Source organism: Oncorhynchus gorbuscha, linkage group LG03 (assembly GCF_021184085.1).
Source record: "Oncorhynchus gorbuscha isolate QuinsamMale2020 ecotype Even-year linkage group LG03, OgorEven_v1.0, whole genome shotgun sequence".
Classification (NCBI taxonomy): Eukaryota; Metazoa; Chordata; class Actinopteri; order Salmoniformes; family Salmonidae; genus Oncorhynchus; species Oncorhynchus gorbuscha.
Genome location: NC_060175.1, coordinates 64,667,782 through 64,692,124, shown reverse-complemented (window position 1 = coordinate 64,692,124; position 24,343 = coordinate 64,667,782). Strand labels below are relative to the sequence as shown.

The following is a 24,343-nucleotide window of genomic DNA, read 5'->3' as shown; positions in this document are numbered from 1 at the left end:
GCAGAAAATGATTATCATATTATAGAAAATGTTCTACCTTGACCTAAAAAGGATCAGCTCACCAAGAATGGGAGTATTTCAAGACATGATACCCTTGTATTTTGTGCCTTTGTCCGTGGTGAATTGAAGAATAACACCATGGATGATATCTGCTGTTGGAACACTTCCAAGAGTATTTCATGTAGTCGAGCGGGTAAAACAGGAATCCCGTAAGCCCACAAGCCTGCTGCTTTCAACTAAGCTCCATTTCTATGTAGGAGGTAGTGACATTGTATGATTCGTTAACTCCTTAGAAATACACTCTCAACAACTCAACACAAGTGCAAAGTCATTCCTGAAATGAAAATGAATGAATTCATTGTGAAACAAATCACAATCTGTAGGTTCGAAGAACGTATCTGAAGTATACATTTAGCAAAAAAAAAGTAGCAAAAGCTGATTTCAGAAAATAGTGACATTGTTAGATGTTACTCTACTGAAACACATTTGAGTTGGTTAAGAGTTCCTATAAAACCTTTTTTTATAGCTTGTCATGTGGATGACTTTCGTAGATCCATAATTGAATTCCCATTTTCACTAGATCGTACTCCCGCAATGTGATCTGTGCTGTGCGTCATCATTGATAGTGGATCAATCAACACAACCCCATGTCAGTATCTAGCTCCTTGACAGCCATGGGATAACAACATTCCACACGCACACACACTCAATGAATGAATGAATGGAAAGGGCCCCATTACATAATGTTGGTCAATGAACCATATTTGCATCCACCTTGCCTCAATCACTGTCAAAGGTCATTGTTACAGGGGCGTGTGCATCAGGAACAGCACACACATTAGAAAGCAAGTCATAGGCATCCTGTGTGTCCCTTAAACACAGATTACCTAATGTGGCTCTTTAAAGGTCCAACCCAGCCATTTTTAATCTCAATATCAAATCATGTATGTACCTTAGTGTTTTTAATTAAAATTGTTTTAAAAAAGAAACAAAAATAGCTTTTTTAGCAAAGAGACATTTCTCATGCAAAAATTTTACTCGGACTGTCTGGGAGCTGTCTGAGTGGGGAGGGGGAAACTGAAAACTAGCAGTTATTGGCAGTGAGGTTTGGAACTCTCTTTCTTATTGGTCTATTAACTCATTTACTGCCTGGCGATGTCACCAGGCAGGCCAAAACTCCATCCCACCAAAACAGGCTGAAATTGCAGCCAGTCTATTCAAACAGCTCTTACAATAGAACGGCATTATCATCATTTTCACAATTCCACAGTGTTATTCCAACATCATAGCATGGAAATATATATATAACACAGGAAATAAAATCCCATTTTTAACTGCACTGGGCCTTTAAGATATATAACCACACTGCAGTGGGTCTTAATGACAGGAGGCATGAGTCATCAGGCCTGTCTTACATAACTGAGTCACTCCCCCACCCTGCCTACTGCTCCACACCCAGACCCATTCATTCACATTCACACACCACTGGAACCTACTACTACTAAGCCTTTTACTGCCTTTCATTGACTAGGGCCAACACATGGCCAATCATGCTCTGTACAAATGCCGTGTTACTGTGAATTGCAAAATCTATGGACAAAGCGGAGCTTTTCAGAAAGAAATTGCAACGGAAATGTATTTAGGATATTCCTCCTGCTTTGATTAGTTGTATTCTAAACGCACACACATCGCCTGACTCACTCACAGGCCTTGTATGAATACTCCACAATTAACAGAAAGAGCAGGACCCCAGCTGCGACTGCTGCAGTGGCTCTGATGCCCAACAGCTTTCTCCCAAATCAGGGCCTTTCATATAGCCAGACTTCCAGTCAATGTAAGGTCCTGGGCTTAGTCATTTAGACCTGTAGTAAGAGCATTTCTGTCTGTGAGACTTCCGTCGGGCCAAATCAAATCAAATGTTGCTGGTCACATGCACACGGTTAGCAGATGTTATTGTGAGTGTAGCGAAATGCTTGTGCTTCTAGTTCCGACAGTGCAGCAATATCTAACATGTAATCTAACAATTCCACAACAACTACCTAATACACCCAAATCTAAATAAAGGAATGGAATAAGAATATATACATATAAATATTTGGATGAGCAATGACAGAGCGGCATAGGCAAGATGCAATAGATGGTATAAAATACAGTATATACATATATGATGAGTGATGTAAGATATGTAAACATTATTAAAGTGACTAGCGATCCATTTATTAAGGTGGCCAATGATTTCAAGTCTGTATGTAGGGAGCAGCCTCTCTGTGTTAGTGATGGCTGTTTAACAGTCTGATTGCCTTGAGATAGAAGCTGTTTATCAGTCTCTCGGCCCCAGCTTTGATGCACCTGTACTGACCTCGCCTTCTGGAATGTAGCGGGGTGAACAGGCAGTGGCTCGGGTGGTTGTTGTCCTTGATGATCTTTTTGGCCTTCCTGTGACATCGGGTGCTGTAGGTGTCCTGGAGGGCAGGTAGTTTGCCCCCGGTGATGCGTTGTGCAGACTGGAGACCCTTACGGTTGTGGGCGGTGCAGTGGCCATACCAGGCGGTGATACAGTCCGGCAGGATGCTCTCAATTGTGCATCTGTCAAAGTCCCTCCTGAATCCTCCTCCCCTTCCCCCCCCCCTCCTCCCTCTCTGCAGATGACTTCGTCAACCATTTTGAAAAGAAGGTCGACGACATCCGATCCTCGTTTGCTAAGTCAAACGGCACCGCTGGTTCTGCTCACACTGCCCTACCCTGTGCTCTGACCTCTTTCTCCCCTCTCTCTCCAGATGAAATCTTGCGTCTTGTGACGGCCGGCCGCCCAACAACCTGCCCGCTTGACCCTATCCCCTCCTCTCTTCTCCAGACCATTTCCGGAGATCTTCTCCCTTACCTCACCTCGCTCATCAACTCATCCCTGACCGCTGGCTACGTCCCTTCTGTCTTCAAGAGAGCGAGAGTTGCACCCCTTCTGAAAAAACCTACACTCGATCCCTCCGATGTTAACAACTACAGACCAGTATCCCTTCTTTCTTTTCTCTCCAAAACTCTGAATGACCTTCTTGATCCAAATCAGTCAGGTTTCAAGACTGAGACTGCTCTTCTCTGTATCACGGAGGCGCTCCGCACTGCTAAAGCTAACTCTCTCTCCTCTGCTCTCATCCTTCTAGACCTATCGGCTGCCTTCGATACTTTGAACCATCGGATCCTCCTCTCCACCCACTCCGAGTTGGGCATCTCCGGCGCGGCCCACGCTTGGATTGCGTCCTACCTGACAGGTCGCTCCTACCAGGTGGCGTGGCGAGAATCTGTCTCCTCACCACGCGCTCTCACCACTGGTGTCCCCCAGGGCTCTGTTCTAGGCCCTCTCCTATTCTCGCTATACACCAAGTCACTTGGCTCTGTCATAACCTCACATGGTCTCTCCTATCATTGCTATGCAGACGACACACAATTAATCTTCTCCTTTCCCCCTTCTGATGACCAGGTGGCGAATCGCATCTCTGCATGTCTGGCAGACATATCAGTGTGGATGACGGATCACCACCTCAAGCTGAACCTCGGCAAGACGGAGCTGCTCTTCCTCCCGGGGAAGGACTGCCCGTTCCATGATCTCGCCATCACGGTTGACAACTCCATTGTGTCCTCCTCCCAGAGCGCTAAGAACCTTGGCGTGATCCTGGACAACACCCTGTCGTTCTCAACTAACATCAAGGCGGTGGCCCGTTCCTGTAGGTTCATGCTCTACAACATCCGCAGAGTACGACCCTGCCTCACACAGGAAGCGGCGCAGGTCCTAATCCAGGCACTTGTCATCTCCCGTCTGGATTACTGCAACTCGCTGTTGGCTGGGCTCCCTGCCTGTGCCATTAAACCCCTACAACTCATCCAGAACGCCGCAGCCCGTCTGGTGTTCAACCTTCCCAAGTTCTCTCACATCACCCCGCTCCTCCGCTCTCTCCACTGGCTTCCAGTTGAAGCTCGCATCCGCTACAAGATCATGGTGCTTGCCTACGGAGCTGTGAGGGGAACGGCACCTCAGTACCTCCAGGCTCTGATCAGGCCCTACACCCAAACAAGGGCACTGCGTTCATCCACCTCTGGCCTGCTCGCCTCCCTACCACTGAGGAAGTACAGTTCCCGCTCAGCCCAGTCAAAACTGTTCGCTGCTCTGGCCCCCCAATGGTGGAACAAACTCCCTCACGACGCCAGGACAGCGGAGTCAATCACCACCTTCCGGAGACACCTGAAACCCCACCTCTTTAAGGAATACCTAGGATAGGATAAGTATCCTTCTCACCCCCCCCCTTTAAGATTTAGATGCACTATTGTAAAGTGACTGTTCATCAGGTGAATGCACCAATTTGTAAGTCGCTCTGGATAAGAGCGTCTGCTAAATGACTTAAATGTAATGTAAATGTGAGGGTTTCAGGTGACAAGCCAAATTTCTTCAGCCTCTTGAGCTATAGTCAATGAACAGCATTCTTACATAGGTATTCCTCTTGTCCAGATGGGAGAGGGCAGTGTGCAGTGTGATTGTGATTGCATTATCAGTGGACCTAATGGGCCGGTAAGCAAATTGAAGTGTGTCTAGGGTCACCATCCGATCATTCTCATTCTTCACATTCTTTAGCTCAGGGCTGTTCAATTCCGATCCTTGAGGGCCGAAACACTTCTTTTTTTGTTTCTACCTAGTAGTTAATTGCACTCAAATGGTGTTCCAGGTCTAAATCAGTCCCTGATTAGAAGGAGAGGATGAAAACCAGAAAAGGCTTTGGCCATCCAGGAGCGACATTGACAGCCCTGCAGCTCATTGCCTTCAGCTTGACCTGAGCATGCTTTTGTTTTTCTCTTCAGATTGATTCAAACTGTTTAAGGTGATAGTTTTATACCTATTTTGACATGTGTTCATATTCTCTTAAAATGATTGTGTATGATATTACTGTCCTTTTCTTTGAGAATAGGGCCTGCACATTTTATTTTGTCATAGCTCACTTGGATCACATCTTCATGTTTGAGGTTTGTATTGCAGTCCGACAGTTGTTTTTATTTAAGTAGAATAACATAATTGTGCATTGATGTCATTATTACGCTCGGCGACTGACATGTCGTCCTCCACCAATAATGGTAATGGCCTCTCAGTGATTGTATGTTTTTCTACTGACACTTAGTGGTAAGAATGATAACTGCATGCTGTTGTTATTTTGCGCAGGTAAAAGCATGTCTGTCGATTGTGTACAGATTACATAAACAATCAACACAACTTAAAGGGGAAATTTCACTAGATGAATTTAAAGTTAATTAATGCCAATGATCTTGATTACAGCAATCTGACAATCAGTTTGTTACAGTTAGTCAATTACTAGAGGGGTTTTGAATTTTCTGGAAACAATCGTTTCAACACTCCATTGAACTGAAATATCCTATCCAAGTCACTGAGCACACTGGGTGTCAGTATAGTACACTGACACATTGGCACACAGAGACTGTTTTTCTCTGTACTGGTCCTCTCTGCCTTGTAGGGCTAAAGGCATTTGATTGTCAACTGGTGTCGGTCAAATATGATCCCCTAACATGGGCACTAACGTAATTAGACATAAATAGCTCTTGTCTCAATGCATTGTGTAACTAGATACCAGCCCACATACGGGTGGCAGGTAGGTTAGTGTGTTGGGCCATTAACTGAAATGTTCCTAGTTCGAATCCCAGAGCTGACGAGGTGAAAAATCTGTTGATGTGCCCTTGAGCAAGGTAATAACCCTAATTACTCCGGGGTCACTGTTGACAATGGTAGACTCTGGCTATGACCTCACCTTCTCAGGGAGAGTGGAATATGCAAAAACATATTTGTAATACACACTTGTACATCTGTGAATTCGGACAAATATAAGCGCCCACCTAATTATTATTATACCCCTGCAGAGAAGATCCTCTGTGTAGCACCAACATCTACAGTACAATAAAAATGAGAGAAATACAATATGGAGACATCAGAAGGACTCTGAAGAGTTGGAGTAAATAGTGAAGTTCACAAGTTATAATGAAAGATTCATACCAACGGCGTACATGATCTTATGAGTTTTACCCCATACTTGTATATAAAGAAAAATATTCTCATGGTAAAGAATCATTTCCGCTCAAAAACAATCCATCGAAGCAAACACTTCCAAACAGATACGAAATCAGGCAAACCAGGCGTTGCTTTGGCGAACACATTTATTACTTGACTGTACATTCTAAGCAGACGTATGGTGTGTACATCCACCACAGGCTCTCCAGCAGATTAAATGGCCCTGAGGGAATCTGTTAATACATACAACCGTTGCATTGTGCCGCTGTGGCTACATTGCATTTCAATGTATGTTTAGACTACTAACGGGCTAATCAAAGTATGGTATAATTACAGGGACTTACAGGGACAGATGTACTGTCCTATGCCTAAAAGGATGTTTTTCAAACATCATTCTGTCCGGCAGCACAACATCAGCAACTTGGAAAAATAAGAGATTTGTAAACTGTTTGTGGCACTGCAGAAATTCATATGCATTTGAAGTTAAACAATAATGCATAGTTCAAGTAGGCAAACTGAAGTGATATGTGAGTTGTTATTGTGAGTATTTTGGTTGGTTACATTTACTCAAACGCAGTGTATGGGGCACCTAAAACAGGTTACAGACAGTATTTACAACAATGCAAGAAATTGTAAAAAGTTATAAAAATACACAAGCAATCAGATTATTGAACTAAGTCTTGCAAAGTCGTTCAGAAGTTCTGCCGATGACATCCAAAAGTCAACCTCCGGCTTTCCGTAGATGTCTATGATGTTGAAGAGAAATAGAAAAAATATCACTAAGGGTCAGCGGACTCTGTCTTCTCTTGGATGCTGTTTATTCTACTCCTTTCATAAATTCCAAGAACTCTGGAAACCAAGAGGAGGAAAAAAGGGAGTCAATTAAGTGAATTATTTCCCTCACTTTGATTCACTGCTTTGCCTGTGAATAACACAGCATGTCACAATGCATAATTCATATTCCCAATATCCTTTTCTAGCAGTGGAGTATCCATAGAACTGTTCACTTGCATCAGTATCACGAATAAAATACATGAATGCTTCTGTCTCTAAACTATGTGCTTTAACTCCCATTTCCCAAACTTTACCGTCATAGTCGATTTTCCCGTCGTTGTTCTTGTCCCCGTCCTTCATGAGCTCCTCGATGTCGTCCTCGGTGATGGCCTCCCCTGTGGCCTCCAGCATCCCCTTGAGCTCCTCCAGGTCTATGTAGCCGTCCGCATTCCTGGGGGGCCATAGATGATACGTTTCTTCATTGCCTGATTTCACAGATGTATACTTTACGTGCAATAAAATGCACTGCGATTGAGCGAGAGACATGGCATAGGCCAGACACATCAAACATACAAATTCATAAAATGACTGCTTAAGGACTCTTACCCCTCCCTGCCCCATTATGCAACTGTGCCCCCTCCCTATACCCAATATTACACATCCCCCAAGATCCCTGAGCACTGCACATAGTGTTCTTCCGCAATCCTATAATTTCAATATCCATGATCGTTTGACAGTTAGTTACATTTCACGTTTTCACTATTGCACGTTCTCAAATGAGTGCCTCCATCCCATACTCCTAGTATCCTCCTCGTTTGTTCATAAGGGTCAGTGCATGGTGCACAACATCGTTTCTGTACCGGACCAGTTTACACTGGGGAGTCTGTCGCGTTTAGGAGAGGAGGATTATACTGCTTCACAAATCGGGTTAACCAGGGAACATGACTGTTTCTGTATTCAAAAATATTACATAGTTGCCTCCTCAAACAATGACAAGTCGACAAAAACAGAAACAAACTAGCACCCAAGCTAAAACTCTGCAGCGTACATTCCTGTGTATTTGTCTATCCTGGTGGTACTAGGCTGTGGGTACTTAGTTGGGTGAGACTATAAAGAGTTACTTTTACAGAGTTCACCCCCCTCATGAATCTCCTTATGTACTTATGAGGACAAACGTACTTGTCAAACATGCGGAAGAGGTCTGCCAGTTCCTCCTCTGTCTTTCCTTTGCTGTCGTCTTTCATGCACCTCACCATCATCACCAGGAACTCGTCAAAGTCCACCGTCCCACTGCCTGCAAAGACATGTCAACAGAATGATGTCACACCACCTTTTGGATCAAGGGGCCTATCTTTGATATAGCAGCTACAATGTGACCAGATCCTCTACTCAGCCATGTGATGCTTGTCTTTTGTGTGTTTACAGTCTGACAAAGAACAGTGTCCAACTGTCCCTGCCGGGCCATCAATGAGCCATGAATTGGCCTTTTGATGAGCAGAACACTTGTGTCTGCCTTTGTTGTGTATCATCCTCATCCACTGCTGATGAGCTAACCTCTTACTCTAACACGTGATTCGTGATAGGAACTATTAATGAGAAAATGCATTTGCCTATTGTAGTCATTTGAGTCTGTTCTCTTCCGTGTGAGCGTGTGTATTTACCGTCTTCATCCACCTCGTCGATCATCTCCTGCAGCTCCTCAGGGGTGGGGTTCTGCCCCAGCATCCTCATCACCTTGCCCAGCTCCTTGGTGCTGATGCAGCCATCCTCTGCATCCTGGACGAAGATGTCAAAGGCTGCCTTGAACTCTGCAACACACAGCACAGCACATGACCACGGTCAGTTCTTCTTCTTCTCCCCCCTCCCCTTTTGTTTTCATGGTCAGTTCTATGTGTAGGCTACTTTAGTGTAAGATATACCTTTTTAGTCAATCAAGTTATTTGGTTCCTACGAGTGGTGCAGCGGTCTAAGGCACTGTGTCTCAGTGCAAGAGGTGTCACTGTAGTCCGTGGTTTGAATCCAGGCTCTCATTTTATTCGACCGTGATTGGGAGTCCCATAGGGCGGCGCACAATTGACCCAGCTTAGTCTAGGTTCTATGGTAGGCCGTCATTGTAAATAAGAATTTGTTCTTAACTAGTTAAATTTTTAAAAATGTGATCCTCTGAGATATCTAGAATTTACTTTTCATCTTGGCCTGAAGGAGAGAATGGTACACATTTTAGGCCAAATATTGATTTAGATGTGATTAAATTTAGTAGAACGTGAAGATATATATCCCACATGAAGAAACATTTATGCATAGGCCTCAGAGACCGACATAGATTAGTAAACCATAATGAAATTCAGATGCAGTGTTTCCCCTATATGTTTTTAGCAGCGGCGCACCCATGCTGCAAAATTGTGGCCATCACAAAAAAAAAAAACGACTTTGCCACCGCTACTGAAAGAATTCCTAGGGGAAACACTGAGGATGAACACATTTTACATACCATTTTTCTGCTCGTCTGTCAGCTGCTCTACCTATTGAAGAAATGGAACGTTTTCAGAAGCAGTCGAGCCAATATCTGTTATTGAATCCACTCTGGGATGTCTTTTACAACCCCAAATCCTAACTTTGATTTACTGTAATACTTTGATAAGCACAATATAATATTTTCCATCCGTGCAATTAACACGTGTACAACATCTACGCTCTACCCGTCATTTGAATCTCGTTTGTGGAGTTTTCAAATTCAGCTCAGACAAAGCCCCAGTCCTAAACCATAAAAATGTTGATCGAGAAATCTAGTGTATGAAAACAACCCTTCAGGGGATATACAGTAGACTCCACAAGGTGGAACCAATTCTCTGGAGCAGTTCACCTCAAATGTCGCCTTAGTTTACACAAAGTTATTTTGGTCCTTCACACTTGGTCGTCCGTCCCTCACAAAACACAAAACATGAGATTTCATACATGAGGCCTGGGCCAGTGAGAGGCAGGGGTTAAAAATACATTGACAGGAGGATCAGAAACAGCAGATACAGGACAGGATACACGGGGCTTTAAATTAGCATAGCTGTGGATCTGGTTCAACAATGGCACAGTAATCCAGGAAAAGCTACCGCGAATGAGAGAGGGAGGCAGCTGCTTACGTAAGAGTTATTGTCTGTCGTCCACAACAAATTAAACACACATTCCTCTGGTGATGATATATTGGGGGGAAAAGAGCCATGTCCATCTAAACATCGACACACACACACACACACACACACACACACACACACACACACACACACACACACACACACACACACACACACACACACACACACACACACACACACACACACACACACACACACACACACACACACACACATTCCAGTCTGTTTCCCTGCAGTTGACTCCTCTAGCTGTAATGCCCAGTAGAGACACGGGTAGCCCAGCCCAGCCCATCAGCCACCAGGCAGCAGGCAGAGATAGCTAGACAGATAAACAAACAGCTCTCCCAGTGGCTCACACAGATAATGCTGGAATTCAGCTGTGTGTGTGTGTGTGTGTGTGTGTGTGTGTGTGTGTGTGTGTGTGTGTGTGTGTGTGTGTGTGTGTGTGTGTGTGTGTGTGTGTGTGTGTGTGTGTGTGTGTGTGTGTGTGTGTGTGTGTGTGTGTGTGTGTGTGTGTGTGTGTGTGTGTGTGTGTGTGGTGGGGGTGGGGGGGTATCTAGACCTGAAGCCCTCTTCTGGCACCACAGAAACACACACGCAGGAGGCTAGGAGCAACTGGCCATAATTAGCCGATGAGAAGTGGGACTGCTCCATTTGTAGTCATGAATGAAACCACAGTGTGGACCAGGGGCTTGTCCTGCTTCTGACCCCTGGCGTGCTCCTATCAACCCTGATAGGCTTCAAGAGGCACAAGGTCTATATACGTACGGTGTCTCACCTCACTTGTCAAAGGCTGGTGTTGTGTGTGTTCGCTTGACAGACACAGTTTGTGATGGAAGTTGAATCATCTGAGCAATGTCAGAATGACAAATTGCTAAATTGTTGTAAGGGGAATATCCAAATGTACCTCATTTGAATGAATTGTTGATCTGAAACATTGTAGTTTGTAGTTTAAAACTGTTAAAAACATAAAAGTGTTATTAAGTGGATTTTACCCCCAATACTAAATATTACAGGTACTTTTCATTCTATTTAAGGGTGAATCCTACCCTCAGATGCTGAAGTGTTCATTTGAAATAGTAACCTACGTAAACTTTTACAATCCAAAAGAGAGAAATCTGGCAACAAAACATTCTTAAACTTAAACTATTAAACTATTATTAAACATAACTTGGCGGAGTTCACAATTAAACCAAAACAGCATTTTCATCCATGTCACCTATCACTGAAATCCAAAGTTGAACAATATTAAAAGCAAACGTTTCATGATGATGTTACCTACTAAATACAAACACTTTCACACTCTCCACAAACAATATACCCTGTTGTAGAAGTGGAGTGGGACGTACCGCTGCTTTGTAGATGTCGTTCATGATGAAAGCTTGGCTTGGCCGCTGCCCGTTTGTCTGTAGGATGTAGTGGCACAGAGGAGCGAGGTAGAGCACAGCTAGGAGCAGGACACTGGCCCCATCCTGGGAGGGTTTTATAGCTGGAGCCTGGCAGGGCCTGGTCCCTCCCTACCCTGCTTGCCTGCCCGCCTGCCCACCCCCTTGGGTGTCCCACGTGCGTGTGTGCGTGTGTGTGTCATTGGGCAGATCTATCACAATCACCACCAGGCTCAGATAAAAATGTAGCTGCTCTTAGGGGGTACACTTTGGAATGGAATGAAGTGAAGGGGCACGCATGGCGAATCTTAATCTCCAGGGAGGGAGCTAGAGACACTCAACATTCCACCATCAGTCGTAGACCAGAGGGGCAGGGGAGAGGGGCATGGAGGGCAGACCAGAGCAAAACGGGGCTTGGGACAGGAGGGGGCAACTTTGAATAGAGGATGGGGGTTTAGAGGGCTAGGGATACGAGTCAGTGGACTGGGGACGGGAGTGGGAGGCAGAGAGGTTCAGACAAACAGGTTAAAGCCTGCCATTAACAAACACAATCAAAGAGATGTGTGTTTGTGGGTTGGGTGTGTGTGTGTGTGTGTGTGTGTGTGTGTGTGTGTGTGTGTGTGTGTGTGTGTGTGTGTGTGTGTGTGTGTGTGTGTGTGTGTGTGTGTGTGTGTGTGTGTGTGTGTGTGTGTGTGTGTGTGTGTGTGTGTGTGTGTGTGTGTGTGTGTGTGTGTGTGTGCTTCACTAATACCCATTTAACCGACAAGGGTTTTACTTCTATTTTAAATGATCTTATCTGACACTTTCCATTTCAAATGTAATCTAACACCCTCCAAATGGCGATTGCACAGTATAATGTGCATTTTCTGTAATGCACGAATCATCAATCATTGACCAGCAGAATTTTACAACATAGCATTTTGAAGGGGGAAATGTTTTATTTTTTTTACATTTTTATATACAGTTGAACAATAGATATTTATAGGTATACAATTAACATTACATTATACAGTGGGCGGCAGGGTAGCCTAGTGGTTAGAGCATTGGACTAGTAACCGAAAGGTTGCAAGTTCAAATCCCTGAGCTGACAAGCTACAAATCTGTTGTTCTTCCCCTGAACAGGCAGGTAACCCACTGTTCCTAGGCCTTCATTGAAAATAAGAATTTGTTCTTAACTGACTTGCCTAGGTAAAAAAAATGTTTTTATATTGAGCCTTTATAAACTACATTCAGTCAGCAGAGGGTGCTGTTCACTGTGTGTTGTTTTAATAGAGTTGTTACTCAGCTGGGTGTGCTACAGCGTATCCCATTTATCAACAGGGTGCTCAAGTCAGAAATCTGGGTCAAATACAAGAACTTCAATTTGCCTGAAAACATTGAATGAAATGAACACCTTACACCATTCCTTTGTGTGTTGATGTGTATCATGGGAACAGACACGTGTGGATGTGGAATGAAATAGTAAGCCGCACCTCAGCTCACCCCTCTGGACACATCTGAACACAAATCATGTCCTCAGCCACAAAATATCCAATACTTTCCTGCTTCTGTGCAACGCTACATTCTCCCCGCCACCCCACTGACTTGGATAGGAAAGGACAGTAGTCACCCCAAAGGCATCATGCATGTGCCTTGTGTGCCTCGTCAATCTCATCCATTTGTAGGAGAGAACAGCATACATACACAGTTTCTTCTAAAACCTCGCCATGCGTGATGGTTCTGAGACCCATGTAGTGCGACAGAAGGTGTGGTGTTGAGGCAGGGACTCTAAAAGGCTGGTGATCCTGCTGGGTTCCAATGGGATGCTAATGGGGACTGGCACAGCTTGTGAACATTGCAACACAACAACACAACAGCCCAGAAAGAGAGAGAGAGATAGTAGGGGAGAGAGAGATAGAGTGAGAGAGAGAGAGAGTAGGGGAGAGAGAGATAGAGTGAGAGAGAGGAGGAGAGAGAGTAGGGGAGAGAGAGATAGAGATAGAGTGAGAGAGAGGAGAGAGAGAGAGAGAGAGAGAGAGAGAGAGAGAGAGAGAGAGAGAGAGAGAGAGAGAGAGAGAGAGAGAGAGAGAGAGAGAGATGAAGAAGAGCATCAGTCACACACAAATCATTATCATTTACCTACAGAGAGCCTCTGCACTGAACTAACATCGTCACTCACATCCACAGCTTTCACAGAGGTAGATAGAACCCTCAAGAGGCTTCACAGACAGAAGGCTGAACTGAACAACATCAGTCATGAATTCCTTGCACTCACAGACAGATAGCTCTCACAGGGAGACCCTGCCTGAATCCAACAGCTATCACTCTTTTTAGTGTACACAACACAACACACAACAATCCACACCACGAAAAGGGATGAAATCTCAACATGGATTACTATAGAGAGAAGATATATACAGTATATATATATATATATTTTAAATAATATTGTGGTTTAGTATGTGACTAGCGCAAAGGATTACGGGAGAATGAAGCAGGAGATACTGTCATTCCTACAGTAAGTCATCTCTTCAGTCTTTCCCATTTCGCCCTCAAAAGGCAAAAAACGATGCTTGCAGTGATACGGTGAAAGACGTCCCCACGTCACCTGCTGCACCTAACTCCACTTGACATGCAAGGTAAGCTGGGTGTCACCATTGGTGTGGGTGTCACCATGGCTATCAACTCCACTAAAAGCATACTGATGAGTCAATCTACAGTGTCCAGCAGATAGATGAGCTGAGTGTGTGTTGAGTTCCAGTATTAGCAGCTCTACAAGGGGCAGTAGATTCTAATGTAAAGCCTCTACTCTCTCTCTCTGACTGAACCAGAAACACGCAGACGGAATGAGCTCTATCGACTGTGGGATGGCAGCCTGACAGAGCCTGGAGAAGCCCACATCAATAGGAGCATACGGAGTGCAGTTTTCACTGGAGCACTTCACCAATTTCCTCTCACAGAGGAAGGGGCTGCTGACGAAAGAGCCAACCATATCTCCACACATCATGATCAGACAGTGCATCTCAAATCCTCAAATCACCCGCACACCGTCTTTTGAGAGGTTGCCATAGAAACCCTGCCGGGTTGTAGCTGCAGACAAGGAGAGGAGATGAGGAGAGCTATTCCCCCCCCCCCCCCCCCGCCCCCGCCACATTTTGTCCTCGCAGTCACTGTATTCCTCGCTCTTCTTCTTTGCCTTTTGCACAGACGAATGCACACACGCACACACAGGTTTGGCATCATTATTTATTCCCTGGTAACCGTGATGAGAACCATTTATGCAAATGTTATGGATGACTTAATCCACGTGTCCAAATGATTGTATTTCATGTGTCATAGCGAAGATAAAAATGAACTTTGTTTGGGTGCCTTGACTTGGGACGGATCAGGTTAGGAATAGTATTCAAGGTTTGCACTAGCCTAGCCAGCAAATACTGTAAGTTCATATGGTTGCTTCAAAATAGGTTCAATTCACCATTTTGTTAGGTTAAATGGTCTTTCTATTGGAAAAGGGACAAAATATCAAATCGTCCATTTTTTGGCCCCTGCATTCTTCAAACCAAGTGTGTAATATTGTTTTCATGTTACAGCGTGCAACCACAGTTCCTCTGTTAGTGATATTTCATTAATTTTATTGCATAAAGGTTGTCAGAGAAATCATTTGCTGTTTTATTGTCATGCAGGCCAGGTGTCTTCCTCTATGTCTCTCCTCTTGTCTCTCTGTCCTTGGTTGGAGGGTTACTCCGAGTCCATCAGCCTCTCTCTTCCCCCCTCTCTCTCTCACTCTCTCTCTCTCTCTCTCTCTCTCTCTCTCTCTCTCTCTCTCTCTCTCTCTCTCTCTCTCTCTCTCTCTCTCTCTCTCTCTCTCTCTCTCTCTCTCTCTCTCTCTCTCTCTTCTCTCTCTTTCTCTCCCTTTCTCTCTCTCACCCTCTCACACACTCTCTCTCTGCTGCTCTCCCTTTCTCTCTCCTAACTCTCATTCTCCCCTCTCTCTTTCCCCTTTCTCTCTCCTCACTTAACTTTCTCCCTCTTATCTGCCCCCCCTCTCTCTCCCTCCCTCCCTCTCTATTTGGGGTGTATTCAGAGTGAAGGACTAAAAGGGGGAGTGGTTCGGGGCAATTTACGTCTCTCTATACAGCGAGCACTCCTCCAGCCAACACTTACCACTCAGAGGGGAGCCTGTATTCTCTCCGCTCTCAAACGGTGACAAACGTCAGACTCGGATGGAGAGATTTGGCTTTAGAGGAGAGGGGATGTGTCTCTCTCTTACTCTCTCCCTCTCTCTCATTTACTTTCCCGTTGCCATTTGATGGCTGCAAGGTTTGCATTGAAGGGCTTACTGTCATGCAGACCACCAAGTCCCCAACCCACCCTCACGACCGCAAAAAAAAAGAAACAGTACTGAAAAACAAACATGTTAATATGCTTGTTATAATCATGAGATATTATATTGGAATGAACATGTTGTTGAATATATGAAAAGATATCAAGGGACATCAAAGGTGCATGTTCCTTCAGTGAGTTGTTTGTCTGTGTGTGTGTGTGTGTGTGTGTGTGTGTGTGTGTGTGTGTGTGTGTGTGTGTGTGTGTGTGTGTGTGTGTGTGTGTGTGTGTGTGCGTGCGTGCGTGCGTGCGTGCGTGCGTGCGTGCGTGCGTGCGTGCGTGCGTGCGTGCGTGCGTGCGTGCGTGCGTGTGTGTGTGTGCGTGCGTGTGTACACCTGCAGTATATGAGCTTTGATGAAGATAGATCTGAAGACAGATGACACATTCTTTTGTTCAGTAATCAGTGGTCTTCAATGCCATTCGAGTGATGTGCGTCATGGCGATGACGGTGGGTGCAGTACACCACTGCCCCCCAGTTACAGACCTAACACCTTATCATCGGTTTCTCATCTCTCTGAGGGCAAAGTCCACATCACAGACAGCTCTCTCTCTCTCACACACACACGCGCACACACGTCCTTCAGAATATTAGCAAATTAGTCATTTGTGTACTGCGAGAAGACGATCAAACTTGACTATCTAGAGGAAGTAAAAGTCAACAATGATCTTCCTCATGTAGAGTCAGGTGAGTGTGCATGAGAAGCCTTCACCAGACAGACATGACTCGGAGGAAAGGCTTTCCATTGGCTTTCAACTTGATGATGCATCATTGAGGAAACTTTCTCGTAGACAGAAGAAAAAACCAAAGAGGAAAATATCTCCAAATATGTATGCTCCTCCTAAAACGTGTCTTGGCGCTATTGCATTGGCCAGCATTTCTGCCAATCATTGTTTTCAACATCCCAGCTATTCCGCCTGAACAGCAAATTATAATAAAGAGGGAAATGGGCGATTTGGCTTTCTTAACATAACTCAAATTGGTTCATGTCTGCAGCAACCACATCTTCAGAACAGCCTGAATCAAATCAGTTGAAAAAATCTTAAAATAGCAAAGTTTTGGCTTTGGCCATTACAAGATCATCATTAACTGCAAGAGAACATGCTTCTGATAGTACCTAAAGACATGCCTCAGATAATTACAGTTCAGTTTCACTGAGCAGGTTTGGGTCGTGTTATTTGTAATTACGTAATCATCCATGTAAGTGTGGTGTAACAAATATTGTAATCACTCAGTTTGAGTCATGGGGGGTACGTGTTACACACCTACAGTACCTACAAGAAAACAATTATGCGTACAAGAATAACTCAGTCGAAAGGTCAAGCGTTGCCTAAGGAGCTCGTGGGGAAATGAACGAATGTGGCTGGTCACTCTATCACCCAGGTATCACCACTGGCCACGGAAGTGGAATAACAGCACAATATTAGTTAGAAATAATTATGCAGTGTTTTGATCAATGTTACCTGATGTTACCATGTATTTTTTTACTCCATGACAGAGAGAAAGAATATAGCACAGGACAAGTCCATTTCCTGTTGAGATGAGCTCCACGTTCCTCCAACCTGTACCATAGAAAATGTCAACAGTATCTGCTGGGAGAGGTCACATGTACAATCCCAGTGGTAATACAATTCACAAGACTCGCTGGGGATTAAATGCATGGATGAAGCCCATTTATAAGAAGAATTGGCCCCGGATTTGTGGGGCTTAGGACACCCCGGGGTGCATGTGTGTTCCACACACACACAAGCACGCACGCACACACATATCCATTTTGTATCCCCAAATTGAGGCTATAGTACGTTCTGGCTCAAAGAGGAACAAATCACCTATGCATCCATCTGTGTGGCTGAGGTTGCGCCCCGGGGCCGCCTAGCCTTCAGTGGAGTGTGCTGTGATTTGACAAGGCCGATGATGAGAGACACTGTAAATATCCGGCCCTCATGTGACTCACTGGATGGCCTCAAGGAATCCACTAAAGGTCAATGTTTCCTGATGCCATTGCCAACAACTGAATTAAGTGACTTCATCCTTGCCCACGCATCTGTCCCATTTTAGGGGATGGATGGATTCAGCTTTGTTTATTGAAGGTGTTGCATCGCACTCACACACTACGCTTCTCAATCTGCTTCCGACAGGAGCACACCATACGCACATAGGCTACATGTGCATGTGCAGACATAGGCACACACACACACACACACGTAAGCACACACACATACTGTAAGCCTACATGCATGCACACACACGCACACTCACACGCGTAAGCACTGGGACACGTCGGGGGCACACATCACGCTCAAAGACAAAACTCTGTTGCTGTCTCGAGCACAAAGTGCTCGCTAGAACACTTGCATGCACACACATACAAGCAGGAGCATTGGCATTCACCCACAGCCTCTGGGTCCGTCTCATCATGCACAATAGGTCTGAACATGACAACAGTCTCTGGACAATACAGTACGTGTCTCCATGATGCCTCACACGAAACAAAGGTTGATTAGCATTCATTATCTGAACACACACACATGCATACACGCACACACGCAGTGTACTGTGCCGTGGTAAATGGACTAACATGATTTGGGCTAAATGGGCAGAAGAAGAATAAACATGTATATGACATTTTGTGAATTGAATTACAAAATTGCATCTCCCCATCACGAAGACTCTCTTTTCAGACTGGCCTTTTGGAGTTCCAAACTGGAGAGCATTCCTTTGGTGAGAATCTGTAGCCCTTTCCTGCGGTCAATGACCAAAAGCTCTTTGGCCTCATGGGTGGAATGTTATTAATAGGTTTCATAACTTCATCGTGAATTTAAAATAAAATAAAATGTTGATTCAGTGTTTCTATGTCAAACATTTTTGTTATAGTTCAGTCTTCTGTGATGTATACAAAGTGTAATATTTGGATGCAAACTCAAGATCGTATACATTTCAACTCTATATCTGACATGGTACAGGTGTGTTCTTTTGTTTAAACCCATAATCATGTGTGTGAGGTGTATAATAGGCCTACTTTTGTTCCTAAGTTGATTTGTTTTAAGATGACCAAGTATCACTCTGTGACCCTGATTTAGCCCACTGCGGTAAAAGGTTATATGAAGCCATTGATCTTTCCAAATCCTCGGAGAAATAATACTAAACCTCCCAACACTTTAATCCAATAAATGCTCATGAGAGAATGTGAAAAAAAATGATGAAATGTAATGAAATGAAATCAAATGAAAATGGGGGTATCTATAACAAAGGGATATTTAAAGCATGTAGACATACAATTCAATCAAATAGAAGCTACCCACTGAACACAAACTGTTTGAATCATCTTTGTTTCCAGCATAATTTGTCAATGTATTGTGAATCTACGTGAAAAAAAATACTGTTGTTTTAAGGGTGGAATCTCAACCACTTGCACTATGTACTTTTAATGTAATCTGAACTGGATGTCAGGTCATTTGGCTGTGCTATTAAATGGAGCTGAGTGATAACACATTAAGTTGTTGTAAAAATACAAAATATCTGATGGGATGTAAATTCCCATTTGAACTTGGTTGTGCTTTTAAATGGTTGACAGTGCAATGATAACACAGTTCGATTAAAACGAAACAAAAAATCAGACATTGTTTTTCCATTGGAATTTGGTTGTGCTTTTCGACAGTTAAAAGCACAGATAACACATTGGAAATTCAACTAACTTTTTTTTGGCTGTCTTTTTGAGTGGGTAATTATAGGTTATAATCTCATTGAACAAAGATACAATTGCCCTCTTTCTCACATAGCCAAGGCATAAATGAAGAATATGTTCGTGTTAACTTATTGTTCTCCAAGGTGTTAACCTCTCACTGACCATTGTGTTGGCCAATCAGGGACTGTCAATGAACCCCACACTAACAGCATCTCAACCCCCCCCCCCCCCTTCATGTTGGTTTAAGGTATTCAAACCTGTGATCAAATCAAATCAAACTTTATTTGTCACATGTGATTGCCGTGAAATGCTTGCTTACAAGCCCTTAAAACAGTGCAGTTCAAGAATAGTTAAGAGAATATTTACCAAGTAGATACTGACAATAATAATAATAGAAACTTTATTTTAAATGCACACGCCACAAATGGAATACTGGATTTATTTATCTCCTTCTAACAGCGTTATCTAACTGCAAGTTAATCCAGTGCTTGATATTGATTGTTACTCAAGCCTCATAATGTCCTGTGAGATCAAAATGATGGGGTCAAAGGTCCCTAGCTGGCTCATTAGGTTTCTATGGTAATTTCATGTGAAATATGTTATGTGTCTGTGAACACCATTGGCTCGATTTTATATTGATTTGAGTGGCAAATGAATCACTGCGATAAGTTAGATGTTATTTGAATGGAGCTGTTTCTGTTTACACCGTGATTTCTGACAGAAACTCTCGTCAAACCCTGAGACCCCCAAAATGTAGGCATTACTCGCTCCAAAAAAATGCATCTGAGAGTACCAAAACACTTGAGATGAACCAGCGATCCTACATACGCAATTGCAAAATACATATTTGAAAACATGACTGCAGATGTTTTTTTTATTTTATTATTATTATTTATTTTTTTACCAGAAGGTAGATCGCTACCATGGCAAAGAGGCATTTCCTGTACACACAGCGAACATGTAAACCGACACAGGTTCAATCCAGGGATTCTAAATAATATAAACCACCCCTTTCTCTGTTCACATGAACAGTGGCTCTGAACCCAGTAGAGGAGGAGAGTTCAGAGAGCCATCTACTCTACAGCACAGCGCTCTAGTATAGCGACAGACAGGGGAGATCATGCAGTAACTCAGTGGGCCAGCTGATTAGTCAACCGGGCTGAGACTGACTGTGACGACTGACTGATAGACATCTGGCCCAGCTCCAACAACCTAATTGCAGCAGGATCTTTAATTAAGCATCATGTGATGTTTAAGAAGCCCTACAGGCCCCACTGTGGGCAGAGGTTCCACTCAGCCAGCTAATTCTAATGCTGGCCACGCTTTTGGCACTGTTGTGAACAGATCTAAGGTGACAGCCACAACAGGCGGGAGGGTGGGTTTTGGGGCGCAGACTCATTTGTTTTTAAAAGGCCGTAAATCAGGACAATGTCCGTACATGTGTGTCCCATCAGCCAAAGCAGTCACAGTGTTTATGCCACAGCATGCCTGGCATGTGTGAATGATATGTCAGCAAATATATTACTGTGTACGATGCACTTGACTGTGCACCCTTTATGGTTTTGTCACTGAACCCTTTTCCACCCTCTAGACAGCCACCATCTGCATTGACCCTTCAATTTGATCTTTGCACTGACTCAATGCACACTCACACACTCATTCTATGCACACTCTACACACTCACTCACAATGGCACTCCAACACTCACGCTTCCTTTGCTCACACACGCACATAGCACACACACACATTCATACTGACTCTACACACACGCACACACTCATATACAATCATCATATATGCTGCTGCGACTCTTTTTATCATACATCCTGATGCCCAGTCACATTACCTCTATGCATATCTAACTAGGGGCATCTTGGACCCCAGAAATCTGAGGGGGCACAAGTACGTGAGGATGGCTGGAGGGTGGTTGAGGAATTTAGCATTTTTCAAGCACCTGAAACAGCTTTTTTTTCTGCAATCGAGAGCAATAGTCATTATGCTTAAATCTACATACAAATGATGTCTGTTTTTCTGCATATCTAAGCACACTTCTTGAGTTGTCTGTATTCTCCTGACTGTTTTTTTTAGACCAACTAAACATGCTGCTCCGCATCTCTGCTAAAATCTGGGTAAAAGATTGAAAGGAATGAGTTTTATTCAGTATATTTAGTTATTGCTTGCTTTTCTAAAGTCTACCAACCTTGCCAGCAGGCATGCCAGCTAAAATAGTCAGACAAGCTAGCTACTCTAACTTGATTGATAGCTTGAAATGGTTGGGAGCCTATCTGGGCTAGCTTAAGCCAACTTCAGAAAATTGTTAAGTGGCTAGTAGTCGAAAAAAATATACATATGTAAAGTAACGTATTTTGTTGTTGTTGTTGGAATTGTATTTATTTGTAACAGGACAAATCTAATGGGCACGTGCCCCTGTGCCCCTTATGAGGATGATGCCTCTGTGTTATGCAGGTGAGTGAGGACCCAAAAGCGACTTAACAGAAACTGAGTTTATTAAAGTCCAAACAGAGATAACATAATCCTCAATCCTTTACAGGAAATGTCCAAACGGGGAAAACATAAATCCTCTAGTTGTTGAGGGGGATTGCAGGATAAGCGGCAACAGACTGCAGGTCCCTTCGGGTAGGCGCGGGCCGTAGCGGACAGAGACACCTGCTCACACGCAGCATCTGAAGATAAGGCAAAACACGACAGGACGGAACAAGGACACAGCAAACAGCAAACAAGAATCCGACCAGGACAGAGGCAGAAACCGAGAGAGAAATAGAGACCTAATCAGAGGGCAAAATAGGGGACAGGTGTGAGAGAGTAAACGAGGTCGTTAGGAGAATGAGGAACAGCTGGGAGCAGGAACGGAACGATAGAGAGAGAGAGGGATAGAGAGAGGGAAAGAAACCTAATAAGACCAGCAGGGGGAAACGAATAGAAGAGAAAGCACAGGGACAAGACATGACAATATATGACAATACATGACAGTACCCCCCCACTCACCGAGCGCCTCCTGGCGCACTCGAGGAGGAAACCTGGCGGCAACGGAGGAAATCATCGATCAGCGAACGGTCCAGCACGTCCCGAGATGGAACCCAACTCCTCTCCTCAGGACCGTACCCCTCCCAATCCACTAAGTACTGGTGACCACGTCCCCGAGAATGCATGTCCATAATCTTCCGGACCCTGTAGATAGGTGCGCCCTCGACAAGGATGGGGGGGGGAGACGAACGGGGGCGCGAAGAAAAGGCTTGACACAGGAGACATGGAAGACTGGGTGGACACGACGAAGATGTCGCGGAAGAAGAAGTCGCACTGCGACAGGATTAACGACCTGAGAAATACGAAACGGACCAATGAACCGTGGGGTCAATTTGCGAGACGCTGTCGTAAGGGGAAGGTTACGAGTGGAGAGCCATACTCTCTGACCGCGACAATACCTAGGACTCTTAGTCCTACGCTTATTAGCGGCTCTCACAGTCTGCGCCCTATAACGGCAAAGTTCAGACCTGACCCTCTTCCAGGTGCGCTCACAACGTTGGACAAAAGCCTGAGCGGAGGGAACGCTGGACTCGGCGAGCTGGGACGAGAACAGAGGAGGCTGGTACCCAAGGCTACTCTGAAAAGGAGATAGCCCGGTCGCAGACGAAGGAAGCGAGTTGTGAGCGTACTCTGCCCAGGGGAGCTGTTCTGCCCAAGACGCAGGGTTTCGAAAGGAAAGACTGCGTAAGATGCGACCAATAGTCTGATTGGCCCGTTCTGCTTGACCGTTAGACTGGGGATGAAAACCGGAAGAGAGACTGACGGAAGCCCCAATCAAACGACAAAACTCCCTCCAAAACTGAGACGTGAATTGCGGACCTCTGTCCGAAACGGCGTCTGACGGAAGGCCATGAATTCTGAACACATTCTCAATGATGATTTGTGCCGTCTCTTTAGCGGAAGGAAGCTTAGCGAGGGGAATAAAATGAGCCGCCTTAGAGAACCTATCGACAACCGTTAGAATAACAGTCTTCCCCGCTGACGAAGGCAGACCGGTAATAAAGTCTAAGGCGATGTGAGACCATGGTCGAGAGGGAATGGAAAGCGGTCTGAGATGACCAGCAGGAGGAGAGTTACCTGACTTAGTCTGCGCGCAGTCCGAACAAGCAGCCATGAAACGAGGCGTGTCACGCTCCTGAGTAGGCCACCAAAACCGCTGGCGAATAGAAGCAAGCGTACCCCGAACGCCGGGGTGGCCAGCTAACTTGGCAGAGTGAGCCCACTGAAGAACGGCCAGACGAGTAGAAACGGGAACGAAAAGAAGGTTACTAGGACAAGCGCGCGGCGACGGAGTGTGAGTGAGTGCTTGCTTTACCTGTCTCTCAATTCCCCAGACAGTCAACCCGACAACACGCCCCTCAGGAAGAATCCCCTCGGGGTCGGTAGAGGCTACAGAAGAACTGAAGAGACGGGATAAAGCATCAGGCTTGGTGTTCTTAGTGCCCGGACGATAAGAAATCACGAACTCGAAACGAGCGAAAAACAACGCCCAACGAGCCTGACGCGCATTGAGTCGTTTGGCAGAACGGATGTACTCAAGGTTCTTATGGTCAGTCCAAACGACAAAAGGAACGGTCGCCCCCTCCAACCACTGTCGCCATTCGCCTAGGGCTAAGCAGATGGCGAGCAGTTCGCGGTTTCCCACATCATAGTTATGTTCCGACGGCGACAGGCGATGAGAAAAATACACGCAAGGATGGACCTTATCGTCAGAATGGGAGCGCTGGGACAGAATGGCTCCCACGCCCACCTCTGACGCGTCAACCTCGACAATGAATTGTTTAGTGACGTCAGGAGTAACAAGGATAGGAGCGGATGTAAAACGCTTCTTGAGGAGATCAAAAGCTCCCTTGGCGGAAACGGACCACTTAAAGCACGTCTTGACAGAAG

The 24,343-nt window shown here is 44.8% G+C and overlaps 1 protein-coding gene and 1 long non-coding RNA gene across 2 annotated transcripts; one reads left to right on the top strand and one right to left on the bottom strand.

The window, feature by feature from the left end:
- Positions 1-6,186: 6,186 nt before the first annotated feature.
- Positions 6,187-11,458, bottom strand: tnnc1a (troponin C type 1a (slow)). The gene is made up of 6 exons (XM_046343286.1): positions 11,328-11,458; positions 9,324-9,354; positions 8,494-8,640; positions 8,012-8,126; positions 7,147-7,283; positions 6,187-6,907 (listed from the first exon to the last, which is right to left on the bottom strand). Exons 1-6 carry the CDS (start codon positions 11,349-11,351, stop codon positions 6,876-6,878), a joined length of 486 nt encoding a protein of 161 aa, XP_046199242.1. The 5' UTR covers positions 11,352-11,458; the 3' UTR covers positions 6,187-6,875.
- LOC124031703 lies at positions 8,467-14,999 on the top strand. Its single transcript, XR_006838160.1, has 2 exons — positions 8,467-8,670; positions 14,174-14,999. It is a non-coding gene; the product is annotated as an uncharacterized LOC124031703 (long non-coding RNA).
- The last annotated feature ends 9,344 nt before the right edge of the window (positions 15,000-24,343 follow it).

Bases quoted from the DNA above. Each gene is read 5' to 3' on its own strand.
- tnnc1a (XM_046343286.1), bottom strand. From the start codon at position 11,351: ATGAACGACATCTACAAAGCAGCG. The intron at 9,355-11,327 runs GTACGTCCCACT...TTTCTTCAATAG, and splicing joins ACGACATCTACAAAGCAGCG to GTAGAGCAGCTGACAGACGA. The intron at 6,908-7,146 runs GTAAAGTTTGGG...CTTGGTTTCCAG, and splicing joins CGGGAAAATCGACTATGACG to AGTTCTTGGAATTTATGAAA.